Source organism: Poecilia reticulata, unplaced genomic scaffold, assembly GCF_000633615.1.
Source record: "Poecilia reticulata strain Guanapo unplaced genomic scaffold, Guppy_female_1.0+MT scaffold_259, whole genome shotgun sequence".
NCBI lineage: Eukaryota > Metazoa > Chordata > Actinopteri > Cyprinodontiformes > Poeciliidae > Poecilia > Poecilia reticulata.
In genome coordinates, this window is record NW_007615042.1 from 175,660 (window position 1) to 194,114 (window position 18,455).

Consider the following 18,455-nt stretch of genomic DNA (forward strand, 5'->3'; position numbering starts at 1 on the left):
TCTGCTCCACCGGTTCTGGTCTGCTCCACCGGTTCTGGTCTGCTCCGCCGGTCCCACTCTGCTCCGCCGGTCCCACTCTGCTCCACCGGTTCTGGTCTGCTCCACCGGTTCTGGTCTGCTCCACCGGTCCCACTCTGCTCCACCGGTTCTGGTCTGCTCCGCCGGTCCCACTCTGCTCCACCGGTTCTGGTCTGCTCCGCCGGTTCTGGTCTGCTCCACCGGTTCTGGTCTGCTCCACCGGTTCTGGTCTGCTCCGCCGGTCCCACTCTGCTCCACCGGTTCTGGTCTGCTCCGCCATTCCCACTCGGTTCTGCCGGTCCCGCTCTGCTCCGCTTCCATCAGCCGAGGTGATTTAAACCAACGGCATCACAATGAGGCTTCGGCTCCAGCAGCGTCTGCGCCGTTTTTAATGGCTTCTGGATACATTTAATTAGCGGCGTGTGGCTGGAGGTCGTCCTTCCCTCTGGTGTTCGTCTGCAGCGAGCAGCAACCTCTGCTCCCCTCCGCCAGCCGCTTCCAGGGAGACGACGATCTCCAGTCGGGCTTCATTCATCAGACTCTCGCTGGAAATGAGATCTGAATGTGAAACGTTTGTGCTGGATTGTTTTAATCTGCTGGAGGGGGATAATGGGCTCCGGGGTAACAGCTAGAAAATAATGGAGGCTCATTATTTTCCCAAACTCCTAATCAACGTTTCTGATTGTGATTAAATTGAAATCTGCGCCTTCGACTGTGAGAAGAAACATGAGGTCGTGGCTTTGTTACAGGATTGTGGTTCTGCTGCCAACATGAGAGAAGCTGGAAGCCAATCATCTGGAGGAGCAACACTTCAGTCTGCCACGTTTGAATACGAAGCCCAGCAAATCATCCAAAATATGCTTTTTATTCCGTTTACATTCCACATTTTATACATCAAAGCTAACATTTCTGTCGCTGTTTGCAGCAGGATGGCATCAGGAAAACATTTAAGGAGCAGCTTTTATATCCTCTGATTTTTCCCAGAATCAGTTTGATCAACCAACATAAAACACATTCAGCAGAGATTTCAGCTTCTAGATGAGCAAATCTAGAGCCGGTTCTACAGAGTTCAGATGCACACATCACTTCTCATGCAGTTTATGGATTATTTTTGCTTTAGGTCACAAAAACATCAAAGATGTAGAAATTGTTGCCTGATTTTTCCATATTAGTAAGAAACAAGATGAAAATATGATCATATCTCGTGTTTATGATATAGACCTGTGTGTCTCAGAAGTTGGTAGCTAGTTTTCCAGGTTGCTGGCCTCCAGGAAGTCATGACAGGAGTTGATGTTTGGCTCATGCAGCCTGTTTGGAGGGATTTCTCCAGCCTGTAAATGTGGATTGTTGTTTTACTGAACCTGATCACAGATCAGCAGGACGGGCTTGTTGCAACAGATCTGCACAGGAAACCATCAAACACAAAAAGATGAAAATGTCTCCCTGCTGCTCTGCAGGATCATCAGCAGCTGAAGATGGAGTCATGACCTCAGTCGGTTCAGACTCTCCTGATAAACTCACTGGTTTAAAACCAACACACTTGCTCCTGTCTGCCGTCTCTACAAAGTGCTTGTTTAGTTATTATGTTCCGCCGTCAGGAGCAGCAGAGACAGACACCTGGATGAAATGAATTCCAGTCATGCGAAGCCCACCAGGATTTCATCTGCAGCAGTCATAACCTTTGGAGGCAGACGGATGAGTCTGGCAGCAGAATGAGGCGCGGCGCTCTGAGGGCTTGTTAAAGCATCACTCCGTCGTGTGAGGAGAGCGATCTGTGTTTTAACAGATTCCCCGTCTCTCTCCAACACCTTCAGCTCACTTTTAATTTAGTTTTTCATCCGTCAGGTCCTCAAAGCGCAATTTCTGTTTTTGTAATTTATAAAATGCTGCCTGTGTGATCGTTGGCGTGTTTACCGTGACCTGTGTTTGCAGAAAACACAGAAAACCCTCATCTGCTGCTGCAGTGGAGGCGTCTGTAAGATTAAAGAGTTTCTCCGTCTCACAGTGGAGAAAAGATCATGCAGCTCCTGCCTGCGTCTAATTAAAAAGGGAAATCTTTTCAGTTGAAGGAAAGAAAGAGAAAAAAGATGAAAATGTCCTGCAGGAGTCGAGATGAAGCTTCGTCTCAAACAGTTTAGTTTGTTTTCTGTGAACCAAACCGGAGGATTTATTATTCATGTCCTGTTTGGAGTTTTATTCAGGCAAATGTCCGGTCAGCCCTGCGACAGGTTCAGTGTTTTACAGCCTGATGTTAGCCTGTGCTCACATCATAAAATATGCTTGTTCTAAAATACATTTTGAGTTAACTCTTCAAACAAACCAGAAACTGATTTCAGTTTTCATAAAGATAAAAACTTCATCAGGTCTGGATTCAGAAACTCCAACTTGAAAATTAATATCCGGATGGAAAACGAAGAGCGGCGCTCAGAAAGCGACGTGAGGGTTTCATTGAAAACGTTACCAGCGGTTCTGTCTCGCCGTTCCTGGTGACTCTCTCTGCGCGTCGTCTTGTCGGCCATGACGGTTCTGATCATCAGAACCTGGAGAGTCTGACTGGGTTCTGCTGCCTCATTCTGGCCGTTTTCACCCATGAAGTCTGAAGCCATTTATTCAGAAACAAAAATGTTTCTGGTTGCGTTTCCTCCAGTAACCAATCAGACAGCAGCTGAGCAAAGGTCATGACCTCAGGAGGCAGACGAAGCTCCGCCCCCCGAAGCTCTAAAAGCAACTTACTTCAGATCTTTGGTTTCTTTCTCCAGGTTTTTCTTTCCTCTCTGATGCAGCAGCAGGAGGCGTTTTCCTCCGTCTCTTTGTTTGGTGCGACTCCTTCATGTGTTCTGACAGAAAACCTATTTGTGTTTCGTCTCTGAGCCTCCAGAGCCTCTGACTGTCCCTCCGTCCTCCTCCGTCCCTCCGTCCTCCTCCGTCCCTCCGTCCTCAGCGCTCCTCTTTGTCTTCTTTTAAATCATTTTATCTCGTAGCATTGTCCCCGCAGCGTGTTCACGGTCACAGTTTGACCTTCTTTTGACCTTGGTGTTTTTCTGTCGACGCCCACCTGTCTCAGGTCGGCCAATCAGAGGGCTTCCTCTGCAGTCGGTCCTGCAGGTGAACCGTGACACCCAACCACTGACCACAGAGAAACGGCCTAGTTAAAGACCTGAACTCCCTGCTTTACATTCCTTCATGTCCTTATGTGACAGATCCTATAACAGCTAATATGATCTGATCAGATCAGGAGAGTTTGCAGGATGATGCAGACGATAAAAGCATGATTAATGTTTTCTTTGGGAGAAAATCCTGACGTTCTGAATGTTCCTTCATGTTTCCATCTGGTTGGACAGAAGAACGTCGCTGCAGACTTTGAGTTTATGAAAACACACGTTGGATGGGGCTGGTCTCTCACATACGTGGCTCCACCTTTTCTTTGTGTATTCTTCAAAATAACCGCGAGGTTTAATACTTTTAATCGTTTTCCACCTGCAGGTTCCTGGTTTTCAGAGCGAGTTTGGAAAACCGGACCGTTGTTCTGCTCCTTCTGCCTGGAATATTCTGCAAACTAAACAGAAATGTTTCATTTAAAAGCCAAAAGTTTCCACAGAGCAGAGCCAGTGTGTTAAATGTTGTGAAAAAAATCCCTTTTTAACTTTTTATGTAAGGTTTATAGCTTTTATTTACTTTAAAATGTGCATAACTGCACTGAATTTTTGATATTTTAGTTTGTAATCAGTTGCTCTTTACATATCAAATTACTGTTTTAAACAGATTCATGAAGAGTTAAATAAATAACGTGGTAAAATCCTGATGACTGTAGTTTGCAGTAGAGAAGGTGTTGAGCCTTCAAAGGGAGGGAATCCTTTCTTTGTGGCGCTGCGGTCCAGTCAAATCCTGGCCTTCTGGTGGTTTCCTGCTCAGTTTGGCCTGCGGCGCCACCTAGCTGCAGGGACATGACAGGAGGCTGCAAACTGCCACCACCAGGAGGCTGAGTGGGGAACGGACAGGACTTTGATTATATGTTTGAGTCATGAATGCACAATCAGGACCTTTTCCCAGTCATTATGAAAATGTGTTGATGATGCATCTACTTAAAAAGCTTCCCTTGTTTTAAAACCTCTGCGGCTCGTCTTGACATTTCAAAAAGTCCCACAGCGCTGAGATTTTAACGAGTGCTGACATTATCACTCAAGTGTTCATTTGAGATTCTTATGAGGAGGTCGATGTTTTGGATGACAGCTCCTCATCAGTTAGGCCTGCGGCCTCTGAGCGCTGCAGTCACTCCGACTGTCAGCAGGTAAAAGAGGAAAACGCTCCGACTCCCCATGACCACAAGTTCATCACAAGTCTTGTATTAAATACCGTTAGATGCGGTTGCAGCGTCTCTCAGCACGCGGTGCCTCCCGGTTTACAGCCACTGATAATTACCATCATCATCCACAACTGTTTACTTGTTGCAAACGATCATTTAATTAGGTAACTTCAGAACGAGGATCCAAATATTATGGATGGATCATAACGAGATGAGAGGAAGCGACTCATGCAGCCGCTTAAGGAAGTTTAACTCTGTAGGACAAGTATCAATCACATTTCTATGTAAATACATGTAATTATCTGTTGTTATCATCACACGTCGCTCAGCGCAGGAAAAGCCTCTGGCTGAGATTCTGGAAAATGTTCGACTGACAAGCGAGGAGCTGAAGAAAAAGACGAAGACGTCCAGAAAGGAGACAGAAACTCTGAACGTCCGAGTCTGGAAAAGATTTGAATGTAGAGAAAATGATGGAGACAAAGAGACGAATCAATAAATGATTATAACAGAAAAATAAAGGCAGGAAATATAAATTTGAATATTTTAAACATTCATTCATTCATTTTATTCATGATTTTGTCAAATCTAACATAATTTTAAACCTTATAATCATATTTAATGTTTTATTGGTTGTTTGCTGCAGTCAAATAATCTAAACTTCTGATTGATTCCATTTTACACCAATCACCACTTATTTCAACACGTTAGGCTGATGGACCTGACAAAAACCCTGAAATCGTTCATATGAAAAATAATTACACCTGTATTTATTCATTATACATAATTATTTTTTATTGTGAATATCGCATGACTCATTCAAGTCATTTTACTTTTGACTCCATAAAGAACTGAAAGTCGACCTGCTTCCTGGTCCAGATAATCTGGACATTATGGGATTAAAAAGATGGATTTTTACTTCATAATCAATTTCAGCAGAAAAACCCAAAACTTGGTTTGTGTGAAATGAGATGAGCTTCATCTAAAGTGAAATTCCTGCAGATATTGGATGTGAGTGTTAGATTCTGCTCGCTCTCCGTTAAATGCCACCAAGCAGCAGAGCTTGACTCATAATTACAAAGTCATTAAAAGATCTCAGTTGCAATTTTCCAGTTTGTGGTGTCTTGACAAAGCCGCCTTTTCTCCTCCATTTAATCGCTCCATCACCTGCTTATCTACAGTTGCTATATGCCGAGGAGTCGGTGTAATTATGGAAAAACACGGAACGTAATTACAGAAAATAACTTATGGGATAATTCGTTTTAGAATAGGCGGCTGCATTTTCTTCACACCAAACAAAAGATGAAGCCGTGAGAATTTAATCGCTGCTGATCGACACGCTGTCCTGCGTCTTTCACCTCAGATCTGATTGTCGTGGTTTGAGCATCAGCAGTAATTGGTTCAAGAGGTGATATTACAGTTTCAACAGGAGAAAATGAAATTAGTGTTTCTGCTTTTATATTGTCATGAATGCACTTAACAGTAAAATATTTTCAATTAAATTAAAATATTAACTATATTCTCATGCTATATAATTATGGCTAAAATTTGTACTGTTTGCCAAGAGAATGAAAAGTTTATTTTTGTCCATTCCTGTTGCATAAATCAGAAGTCCAGTCCAGTTTCCAGTCCAGACTTTGGTTTGGCTTTAATCCCACGTTGAGCCGCCATTTTCTATAAATTAGAAAACGATCAAAACTGTAATTTATTTCAGTAATTCAGCTAAAACATAAAAATCGTGTGGATGTTCTGCATACAGGTTTATTTTTCAAGCATTTATTTGTCCATGTAGATCAGGGATGTGAAGCTCATGGTGGCTGTATTGATAAAACCCTTAAACTAATAAAACATTATTAATCATCTGCAGATTTACACTAATTAAAATGAACCTTCCCCGTGTTGGTGTATCAAACTCCAGGCCTGGTTTGATCTTTGATCGGGTTTAAAACTTGCGGCTTGTGACCGCCGGTTTCCACTGAGCAGGTTTTTCCCGCCTCCGCTGCGGACTCTTCCTGCTTCCTGTTTCCTGCTTCCTGCTTCCTGTTCTGCTGGACTCCGATGTTCCACGGCAAGGATAACGGCAGCTTTGTGTGATGTTACTTCTGAGATATCGAAGAAGACATCAGATAAATCTGTGCTTATCCTTGTTAGTAAATCACAGAGCTGCTGCTGGAGGCGCCGCCGTCGTGGGAAACGGCTGACTGGTAAGACTCGGCGGGACCCAAACCAACATGGCGGAGTCTCGACCACATCTGGAGTTTACGAGGTGGAAAATTAACTAATGTGTCAAAAGCTAAAAGAAAATCAGAGAGAAACTGTTCGATGAGTTTTTCTTACTCAGAAGTTGTTTACTTGCAGACGGAGCTGGAATGATTTACTGAGCGCACAAAAGGGAAAACGCAACTGAGAAATGAGATTTTCTTGAATCACCCAGAGATGTGGCATTCAGAGGCTTCGGTTTGTTTCACTGAACCAGAAACTCGGCGGGAAACCAAGAAAATGACCAACAGGAGCCATTAAAACTCTGGTTTCCTGAGTAATCTGTTTCTGTCGCAAAGATTCACATCATTATTCTATTTGATGTTGGCAGGATTTCTAAACCACTTCTCAACGTTAACTTTAACTTACCAACGCAGATTTCTGCATAGCTAAAAATCGGGGAAAAAATTCACAAATTTAAAATTTTATTACAAAATTATCTGAAAAGTGTGGAGTTCATCTCAGTCTGATGCGTCTAAATGAAAGTCAGGATCCACGTGCTGCTGCTGCAGCTGCTGCTGCAGGGGGGAAGTTAGTTTCCACACAAAAGCATCATTTAAACAGTTTGGATTTGTTTATATTTATCTGGTATTAAAATTTGTGAGAGAAAAAAAAAAGCAGAACGAGTCTGTGCAAAATGACGGAACGGATGGTGATCCAGATCCAGGGGGGGGTCAGCCTTGATTTAAAGGAACTCAGTGTTTCAGCTGTTTTTCAGTTTTCTGGAAGTTTGTTGCAGATCTGTGGTGCCTAGAAGCTGAAAGCTGCTTCTACATGTAATGTGGTGCTAAACCTTTCAGTGGTTTAAAGTCTATTCTCTCAGTGAAGGACTATAGAACTATGTGGTGTAGAACCAGATGGTGCAGAACCGGATGGTGCAGAACCAGGTGGTGTAGAACCAGATGGTGCAGAACCAGATGGTGTAGAACCAGGTGGTGCAGAACCAGGTGGTGTAGAACCGGGTGGTGTAGAACCAGATGGTGCAGAACCAGGTGGTGCAGAACCAGGTGGTGTAGAACCAGATGGTGCAGAACCAGATGGTGTAGAACCAGGTGGTGCAGAACCAGGTGGTGTAGAACCGGGTGGTATAGATCCAGGTGGTGTAGAACCAGGTGGTGTCTCCACCCTCCTGGTTCTAGTCAGGTCTCCAGCTGCAGCTTCTGGTTTGTCTCTCTGGTCTCAGACTTTCGTCCTCTGGGCCTGAAATGTTCTGCAGCTGCTGGAAGGTCCACTGAGGAACCGGCTTCATGTGGCTGTGAGGTCAGAGGTCAGCCTGATCTCTCACTCCACACGGCCTAAAGAAGCTCCGAAGTGAGACTTTCTGTCAGACACAAGCGCAGAATGAGGTGATGTGTCCGTAATGCTAACACGATGCTAACTAGATGCTAACGCGATGCTAACTAGATGCTAACTGGATGCCTGTCAGCAGAGCGATGGCCCTGGCTGCAGTTGGCTTCTGGCCGGCAGCTGCCCCGGAGTGGGGCGTTTAAAATGGATCTGGGTTGCCGTGGAAACCCCTCTGTCCGCCGGCTGGAGCCCGCAGCATGCACCCGCTTCCTCTGTGACATGGCTGCTGTCAGCCAGGCCTGCTGCATTATGCATCAGTACTCAGCAGGTCGGATCCATTCTGACAACTGGATCTGGGAGAAGTTCAGCTGAAAATTCACCACAAGTTAATTTGACCAGACTGCCGCTGGGATGGAGAGACGGATCTGAATCAAGTCGTCCCAATAAACTCGTCTTGTTTTCACCTGCAGTTAAAGTTTAGGCCTAAAATCATCTTTTAATTGACGTTTTCAGCTGCAGCCCTGAATCTGTGGCCTGGCTAAAGATGAGGGTGATGGCACAGAGGCCTGGAGCGGATCGTCAGAGATACGTAATCTCAGGACTTTATACTGTACGTGCTCTTCATCTTCATCATCATCGTCGTCCACAGAGCCAATCAGAGCTCAGGAAAGTGTTCGCTTCACGTCTGAATCTTCTGTTGAGGATTAGAGCGTTTCTCTGTATTTATTGGCCAAACATTTTATTTTTATTTGCTTATTGTGTCACAATAAGAGACGTTCATAAAGTCACAAAGCAGAAATTATCCCAAACAAATTCCTCCGTTCCAGCTCCTGAGCTTTGGGTTTACTTTAAAGAGCTGCGTTTATTTAGCTTCCCGTTGTGAGGAGGAACAGAGTTCAGCTCCAAGATCCAATATTTGTAATGAGGGATCGGCCTGCGTCTGCAGGGAGAACAAACCGGGTCTGTTTGTTTATCCGATGTGGCTCCTTAAAACCGGTTAATCACATTTCAGCAACATATTTACATCTGCATCTGAGCAACACTCAACATTTGTCAGAAATGTCACATGCACCCAGAGGAGAATCCGCCCGGCGACATGCAAACCCTGATCTTTAACTAAAGCAGAGCCGGAGCTTGCCGGAGCTCTCCGGGGCATTTAGAAACACTTTCCTTTGTGTTTCTGCTCTCTGGGTGACAAATGAACGCGGCTGAATGCTAACCGGCAGCCGCTGCATGCTCTGAGCACCGTCTGTAAAAAGCGGAGCGGCTCAGACGTTTTGTTCTCCTGCAGAATCAAATGACTGAGAGCAACAACGGATCCCAGCAGCCAAGCTGCTTCTGTTAACAGGTGATGATCAATCGCTTCCCTAAACAGAAGGAAAAAACTGATTTATGTTAGCAAAGCTGCTTCGAGCTGAAGCGCCAGCTGATGGGCGAGTCGTCATCATTACTTCAGTCATTCTCTGAGGAGGATTTTCACCCGATTCCCTCAGATACAGGAAAGTACAACATGGTTTGTGTTGGATGCTGTTGGCCTCAGACTGGCTGAAGTCAGGCCTCCAACCAGAACGGGTTTCACCCCACCAGCCCAGTTCAGTCCGCTTCAGTCCAACTCCGGTTGTCTAGAAAGTCCGGTCCGGTTGGTGGGGTGTGGATGCTAACTGACCTCTGACCTCTGGTCCTCCAAACCTCAGTCTGAGTTCAGTTGAAGTGAACTCTGGTTCGGTTTCAGTGCAAATGTGAACGCAAAGTGGACCAGAGACCACTCCAAAAGCAGGAAGTGAACTACAGCACAGGGCATTCTGGGTAAATACAAGCAACACTAACGTGTTAGCCTAGCGCTAGCAGGAGAAACAGTTCCTGGTCTTTAGCCAAATCCCACTAACATCTGACGCCTCCATCTTGTTTCCATCTGGTGAAACAGGAAGTTGCTCTCAGTGTCTTCAGAGGTTTTTGTGTCGTTTCCTTCAGTGGTTCTTGGTGCAGCGCCCCCACAGGCCAGGAGGGGAACAGGTTGGTTTGACTCAGAACAGCTGGAGGTGGAGCAGATGTTCTGGTTCCAGTAGACCCGGGTCGACTGGACCATCAGGAGGGAAAACAGTCCAAGTTTTTCACAAAATGGTTTTCTCTTAAAGTTTCTCAGTTCATCCAAGAACCAAACCAGTTAAACCAAATTTCCAACGTCTCCTGTTGACTTCAGGGCAGACGATTTATTTTTGGTTTTGGGAAAATATTTGCAGCGATCTTTAAGTTTTCTTATCAGCTGTGATGAACTGAAATGGTTTTTCCCTTCAGTACAGAAACCCAACCATCAGCTTTAGAATCAAACCAGCAGGAGAAACATTATGTTGTCCTTTTACTTTCAGTTTCATATTATGGGTGAAATAATAACCAAGATATCTGAGTTATGGTGCATCCAAGAAGGTTTGATCTGATCTGATGTTTGTTTTCCTCCATGGAATCACCAACAGTCTGGTTTCTCTGGTTTCTCTGGTTTCTCTGCTACTCATTACTTAGCGATTTGCTCAGAATCTACGTTTTAACTAAAACAGGGAAGTAATTCTGTAAATAAATTAGAATTAAAAGAAGAATCACTTTGCTGCCCTGAGTGAGTTTTTATAACTGACAAACAGGTTCTGACTTGAGTTTTATTTGCCTCCTCTTGTCTCCTGACAGGAAACCACCACCATGAGTACCAGCACAGCCACCTGGACCTGACGGCGCTCACTCCCAAGCTGGGTGAGTAAACATGGCTGCAGAGACCTGATTTACTGGACGGTCGAAACCAAAGAATCCTTTCGTTGGAGACAACGGCTGGCCTGTGCAGTTGATCGTGTTGTTTAAAACTCCACCACTGCTCCCAGTTTATCTCTATAAGTGATTTAATGTGGACCTTTGCTGACCAGTCCTGCAGCTCAGTGACGATGAAAAGAAACAAACTAATTCATTGATTAATGAGTGAATCTGGTCGTCTGCAGAGTTTTGAGGTTTGGGCTCCTGTGTGTCGTCTGGATGCTTTTCTCTGGGAACTGGGCCTGAAAGTACTTCCAGAACCAAATGAGACTCTTCAAACAGTTCTACTGAAGCCTGTTAGCTCCATCATGGTTCACATTCTGGACCTTTTGTTAACCCTTAGCTGCAGTCTTGCCGTTTTCCGAAGCGTCTGTTGATAACATCCTCTCTTTCTCACTTGGACCCGTCAGCCCACAGACCAATGGGATACGGTAAGTGATACACATAGTTTTATGTGTACGTTTTGATCACTTTTTGTTCAACGTGTGTCATGAGCAGCAGAGATTCAAGCTGGTTTCTTTCCCACCGGGATCATTTTGTTCTCATTTCAGTTTTTTCAGTGCTTGTGTTTCTTTGCAGTCACTAAATGTCAAGCTGCTGCATTTCAGTTCATGACCTTTAGCCCAATCTCTGAATCTGTTCTTTATTTTCCCCGTGTCCCTGCGCCCGCCCGCCCGCCCGCCCGCTCTCTGCCGGCCGTGCCGCAGCAGCCGCCCCAGGCCTATTTTTAATCGGGTCCCTGTCCTTCCCACCCAGCGCGCCTCCCGACCCGTGACTGCTCGTCCCACATTCTGGAGCTGCAGCAGCGCCGCGCAGTGCGGGAGCTTTAATGGTGTCATGAAATGGTTTCCTGAACTGAAGCGCTCAAGGCTGAACTGTTGCTTTAATGCAGCTTTAGACGAATCGAAGCTGCAGAGAGGATCAGTTCATCAGAACACCAACGTTCAACAACGTCAGAGAGCCGAGAGGATCTGATGCTTCAGCAGACGGAACGAAACTCAAACACTGAAATGCAAATCTGGTCGCATTCCAGGCATCTCATTGGCTGCTGGCTGTAAATCCCCATTAAGCCCGAACAGATTTATCACCTTATCAGCTGCTTATCAAACATCTTCACTCAGAACGTTCTGTTGAAGAAAACAAAACCAAGATAAATCGTTTTAGGAATATTTTTATTGAAGTTTTTCTGCACAATTCAACAGAGAAGCAAACAGATCTGATGGGTGGATTTCACAAAGACTCCAGACTGAGACGTTACTGAAGCATCTTTTACATTTTAATCTTTGCTCTCGGTGTTTTGTGAGGATGTTTGCATTCAGTTCAGGTCGTCCAGCAGATTCTTTCCTCTCAACTCTTTGTTCTCGTCTCTGTTTGGATGAAACTTTCCAGATCTTCAGCTCTTTTGAAGGTTTTGGGCCAAAAATCGACTCGTGTTTAAAACCCACGTCCATCTGAAGAAGTCCAGGGCATGATGCTGCCACCGCCGTGTTTCATTGTGGGTTTGTTTCTTGGTGTTGTGCAGTGTTGTTTTTGGATCAGTTTCCTTGTTGTCCCTCAAACTTCCAGTTTGTTTGTTTTTGTTGGTTTTTCTCCCTTAAATCTGCAGTTATTGATACTTGAACATGAAATACTGTGATATGTTTTGTATTTTCTCCTGACTGGTACATTTGCACACTGGCCTGATTCTGTAGATATTTTATAAATGATTCAAATATCAGGAAAATCCAACCAGCTTGGCTTCATTTCAGATTCATCAGATTATTTTTAATAGATCATAACCACAAACTCCAGAAGAGTTTAATAAAAAGCGTTTAGATGTCTGTTGTCTCCCCAACAGTTAATTGTTTTCCAGTTAATTTGTCACATTAAAGATCTAAAAAAAAGTTGAATATTTAAAACCATCCACAGGTTTTAGAACATTTCACTTTTGTTTCTGTTTGTTTATTCTCTCCATAAATCAGATAAAAAATAAGGTTGTGAATCTGAGATGAACTGAATGCAACACGGAGGATCCAGAGCTTCACCGTGAAACGGAGACCCGGTTATGATCCCAGATAATAACGGGAACTTCAAAGAGAAACACTAAAATGTTTGTTTTAAACGCATCGTCACATTTTTATATCTAGATTATTACTACGAATCCTTTGATCTGTTTCATTTTTCACGCATCCTGTCTCACTGCTGCAGACACACAAACCAAAGATGTAAAATTTATGATTGACTTTGTTAAACAAAGTCATCAAAGTATGGAGCCACATTGGTGTCAGAAAACATCTCGTTATTGTTAAGAATAAAAATGTTAATATTTTCTTCTCAATCATCAAAACATCAAGAACTGAGATCATGATAATTTTCACTTTATAGAGTTGAAACCAGAAGTTTACATGCACCAAATAAAAAACTTTCTTTCTGACTGTGTGAAGTTAAACCAGACCAAAAGTCTGTTTTCATTTCTCCTCTGAATTCAAAGAAAGTCACAAAAAGTCTTAAAAAATATTTATTTTTTGCTCAGTTTTCTGGTTTTTAGCAAATAAAAATTATTTTGCTGATTCTAACTGACCTGAAACGAGAAAAGTTTCAACTTCAGACAGTCGGAAAATGTTTCTTTTATTCTGTGTAAGTAAACTTTAACTGGTATTTATCCTGCACAATTCAACTGGAAAATAATCGACTTTCAGGTGAGAAATAATCTGAAACCTTCTGAGCCTTAAGCTGAAGTGTGTGAACTGAAGAATGAACGTTGAAACCAGAAACTGTTTTAGTTTCAGGGTTTGAAAACTTGTCCAAACGGGTTATTTTTTATTTGATTTATAAACTGTCACATCAAAGGTATAAAAAAAGCTTAGGTTTGATTTATTGTGGTGACCTCTTTATTTCCCTTAAGAAATCTAAACTCCGTACAAACCTTTATAAAACTGGAGCTAACGCCGACGTGGAAGCGTTTCGGTGTAAATGTTGGGATGGTGCGGTGTAATTCCTGGTTTCTTCCTGTGTTCCTGGCGGAGTTTTGTCAGAAAGCCTCCTGGCTGTTGTTCACTCCGTCACAGGAAATCAGAACCGATATTCTGCGACACCAACAGCCTCTCTGACTGCGTAGAGTCCAGTTTCCGCTCTGGGTCGCTCCACATCGTTAGTGGCGACGAGACAAGACGCAGCAGGTGGAAAATGTCTGGACCGTTTGGCTGCTACGAGTAAAAAACCGTCCAGATGTTCCATGTAACACATGCAGCCGTCAGTTTATGTTTCAGTTTGAACAAAACAAAAGGAATAAACGGCAGAGCCTCACCTGAAGATCTCCAGTTTGGACATTTCTCCTTCACTGAGCGCTCTGACTCGTCCTCTGTCACTGACCGCCGTGCAACTTGTTCCCTTGTTCCCTGCAGACCGGCCGCAGCGGATCAACAACATCCTGACCTCGGCCACCGAGCCCTACGACGTTTCGCTGTCCAGGTCCTTCCAGAACCTGAGCCACCTGCAGCCGTCCTACGAGCTGCCGCTCAAGCCCGACTTAAGTAAATACTCTCCTCACAGACTAAGTAGGTGCTCCTCCATTTGTCCTCCGTCGCCGTCGGAAACGAGCGACCCGGAACGACGTCACCCTCACGCCCCGCCCAGAAACGGGTTCCCTGCATGCTCCTGATGACGCCTGGTGACCAGTACAGGGGCATCTCTGCGAGTCAGAATATCTTTAGAGGGGATCTAATGTGCAAGATTCACTTTTTTATCTGAACTGCTTCTAAAAACAGCTTTTAAAAAACCCAACAAGGGATTTATTTTCAATGAAATTATGGTTTTGGTGTCTGGAAAACGAACCCAGCCCGTTACCTAGCAACCCAAACTGAGCTCCAGCATGTTTGGTCAGCTGGTCTTACCGCTGCATGTTCTGTACAATGGCTGCTGTTAGATTCTTGACTCACCATCCAGAAACCACTCGCTGCATTCTTGTTGGTTGTGCAGGAGGCTCCGCTTCTGCTTTTCAAAGATGCACAGTTGTATAATTGTGCATTTGTTTGCAGCCATTTTCACCTGAGTGTAAACCTTGAGTTGGGGGCGTGGCCAGCAGCAGCTCATTTGGATTTAAAGTGACAGAGACCATAAAACAGCTGGAAATAGGCAGAACTGAGCAACAAAACAATCTCATTACCTAAGAATCATTTTGTGTAAAAACTGTAATGAACAGGTTTTGAATAGGCCACAGACCATCCTAACCTGTTCCAGGAAGCAAAATAAGTCGTATTGATACAATACATTGAAAGAATGTTGCAAACTTAGAGAGGAAGTATTTGTATATTTTGTTTGCCATTTCATAACACAATCCAGTAACCATGGTGCCTTCAGTTTCTGTATAAATCAAACATGACATATGAGAAATTTGACTTTGCAAATTAAAACCTGTATTATGATAGAAATGTAGAAAAACGGTGGCAGATTTCATATATTAGCGACGTTTTGCACACAATCATATGGATTGGCAACAGAAACGAGCCAAACGTCACGCAGAACAGCTAGCAGGGCTGGGTTAGCAGTGAGTTAGCGGTAGTTAGCAGTGAGTTAGCAGTGAGTTAGCGGTAGTTAGCAGTGATTTAGCGGTAGTTAGCAGTGATTTAGCGGTAGTTAGCAGTGAGTTAGCAGTGAGTTAGCGGTAGTTAGCGGTAGCCTCAACCTCCTCCAGGCTCAGAATGACGTGAGACTCAGAAGTGAAATATAGAAGATTTAATAGTTCTCCCACTACAAAATGTAAGACGTGTTTACAGTTTTTATTTAACTTTTAAATTTAGATGCATGAATTTAAGGACCCAGGAGCCTCAGTGAGGTCACTTCCTGTCTGGCTCATGGACTCTGTTCATATTTCATCACCTTGTCTGGTGGTTTTTACAGCGGCTGTAAGCCGGAATCGTTCATTCTGAGACAAACGACTGAAATGAATCGTGGGTAAAAATCTTCCTCACTGCAGTTTGACTGAAGCAGATGAACTTCTGGGTGATATTCTGATTTAATGAGACGCTCCTGTATTTACACGTCTGGTCGTCCGCTCACCTTTTCACATTTTGTAGAGAAATGATCCTGAAACGCTTGAAGCCTCCATGTTTGTTCCCATCGCCTCATCGTGGAACCGCCGTGTGATCTGATCCCATCTGCAGCCCAAGTCATGCTGCTAATGTCTGCTAATGTCATGTTAAGAGCCTTTTCAGTAGAATATGGTTAATATGCCGCCGTGATGGCGCCGTAATGTCAGAGCAGTTCCACAGTTCATTATCCTGAGTGAGATTAGCAGCGGTATAATGCTGTGGGCTGCCTGCTGCATGTCTTTCTTCTGTTGATTTAATGCAAGTTACTGCTAACAATTAGCCTGATGAGGCGTTAACCAGGACATCGTTTAACATCCTAAACGATGTTAAATGATGTGGCTGGACAGGACGGACGTTATGCTGAATGTTATTCTGTAGCAGAACCCGGTCACTCAGACTGTTTGGGTTTCAGGAGAAATGAATCTGAACAAACGGTAAAATAATGAACACTGAATGATTTCTAATCTAAAAGTAAGGAGCTTCCCTTTCGAGAGAAGCTGTTTGTCGGTAGCAAAGCTGTCAGCTGCGCTAATATTTAAAAAATAACCTGAAACCTGTAAGACATGCAAACAGAAGGAGTCGCTGTGGAGCCCGACGTCACGGATGTTTCTGTGGGAAAATATTCTCCAATTTGTAGAGCATGAATAAAATGTCCAAAGGAAAATGCAGGTTGGAAAGTTGGAAAATTTACAGCCCTGCTTATGGAAAACATGAATATTTCTGAGAAGTTTAACAGAAACATCAAATGATGATGAGCGTTCAGGTTGTTTTATACGAAAACAGAAAAAATGTTCAAATGAAATGTCAACAGATTTAGTGAAAAAAACGCTTTAGGGGATAAAAATGTGAAATCAGATTATTTTTATTTACTTTTAGCTGAAATTGATGTTTGGTTTCAGCTTCTGATTCAATCTTCACTTTTTTATTATTTTTATTGCTGTTTCTCAACTATCCCTTAAAAAAACATTTAGTTTTGATTTGCTCTCATGTGGTAAATTTTTTTGCACTTTATTTAGGAAAAATACACAAAAAGTCATATTAATATGTTGGCGACACGTTTTGCATCAACTTTGATCAAATTCTGTTGAAGGTTTGAAGAAAATAACTCAAAGGAAAAACTTAAAACTCCAGAAGGTTTGATGATGTATCAAGCCGAAGTATCGTATCGGCGATCCGGTTGCCGTAGTAACGATAAGTATTCGGTATCGCCTGCTGCAGCAGGACGCCTGGATAAGCAGCTTCAGGTTCTGATTGGTTCTGTTCGCCTCTCCGCTCTCCTTGACACGACGCTGCTTTAATGGAGCCACATTTTGTTCCTGCTTTTATCTGAAACTGCTTTCAGATGCACATAATTTATCAGACTGGGAGCAGATAAGAGGCGCTGCTGTTTCCCATAATGCTCCTGGTTTATCAGTCAACTTATGCGAGCTGCAGAAACACGTTTGGCTTTAGCTGTTATCACATTTAGCAGATTTGTTGACTGTAAGTCTTTTATAAAACGCTCTTCGTTGCAGAGAGGCGTTTAACATTCAACGTGGTTCCTCAGCAGGAACATTAGCGGCTCGGAGCTGCTGCTGCTGCTGCTGCTGTTCTTTTAAAAGCATCTTCAAGACTTTAAAGAGCCGCCACTCAAGGTCAGGAGTCACGACGACAGAAAGCCACTTAGAGATTCATTGGTCGTTCATTAGGATGCATGAATGAAAAACCTCCTTCCAGCGTTTATCTGGTTTCAAACATAAATCTACAAAAGAAAAGTACACACTTTCATTTCTTATCGGACCAACAAAAGCACAACTAATCCAACTTTGTCTCTATTTATTATCATAGAGCAGCGGAGATAGAAAAGCTGCGTGAAAAACCAGAACCACATTAATCAATACTTTTATTTGATCACATATTCCTGGATGATTTTTGCTCTTTTTAAATTATATTTCAACTTTTAGCAGGTTCTTCACTTTGGGACATTTTTCATACGGAGGAGCCTGACGTGAAGCTGCACATGCAGTGACCTTTGACCTCTAGCTGCCTGGATGTCTCTGGGAAAGAAGCGTCTGAATTCACACGGCTGTACTTATAAACATTTATGGCTTTAGTTGAATTTGTTTTCTGAAGTTGAGTGCAGTGTTGATTTAAACTTCATTAATATATTCATAAACATTCGAACCATAATCTGACAGGAGATTAAGGAGATTACACAGATTAAAATGTATCGATCCAAATAATAAAACCTGAATTAGGATTTAAAAATATATATATATGAATCAAACTGAGTCATATTTGCTTGTGATTTTGTCGAGTAAATATAAAAATACTTGCAGAATTGTGCATAAATCATGAAGCTTGGAGGAAAGATTCTCATTTTCAGGTCAGATGGGATCACAGGGAGGAAACATGCCCACATTTAATTTGGCTCTTATTTAATAAAACAGTTTCAAAAGACGGTAATAATGAGCTAAATTAAATTAGTGCAGTCTGTTTGTAATGTTTTAATTAGTAGATTTAAAATGAGAGAGCAGTGGAGAAACTTTTGGTCGTTTGCTGAAACGGAGAACGATGTCGCCGTCATCACCGTGAGAGGGTTAAAACACACACACACAGAGCACACACACACACAGAGCACACACACACACAACACACACACACACAGAGCACACACACACAGAGCACACACACAGAGCACACACACACACACACACAGCGCACACACACACAGAGCACACACACACAGC

The 18,455-nt window shown here is 43.3% G+C and overlaps 1 protein-coding gene across 6 annotated transcripts in view; it reads left to right on the forward strand.

Moving 5' to 3' along the window:
• The window catches only part of shisa6 (shisa family member 6), a 67,035-nt gene that overhangs the window by 44,995 nt on the left and 3,585 nt on the right, over positions 1–18,455 (forward strand). For 2 of the 6 annotated variants that reach the window (XM_008402809.1, XM_008402808.1), the window contains 3 exons: positions 10,541–10,603; positions 11,068–11,088; positions 14,041–14,193. In XM_008402809.1, coding sequence (XP_008401031.1) covers positions 10,541–10,603; positions 11,068–11,088; positions 14,041–14,193 — 237 coding nt within the window. The remainder of the gene's footprint in view (positions 1–10,540; positions 10,604–11,067; positions 11,089–14,040; positions 14,194–18,455) is intronic. The other 4 variants (XM_008402811.1, XM_008402813.1, XM_008402810.1 and 1 more) reach the window with 4 other exon arrangements.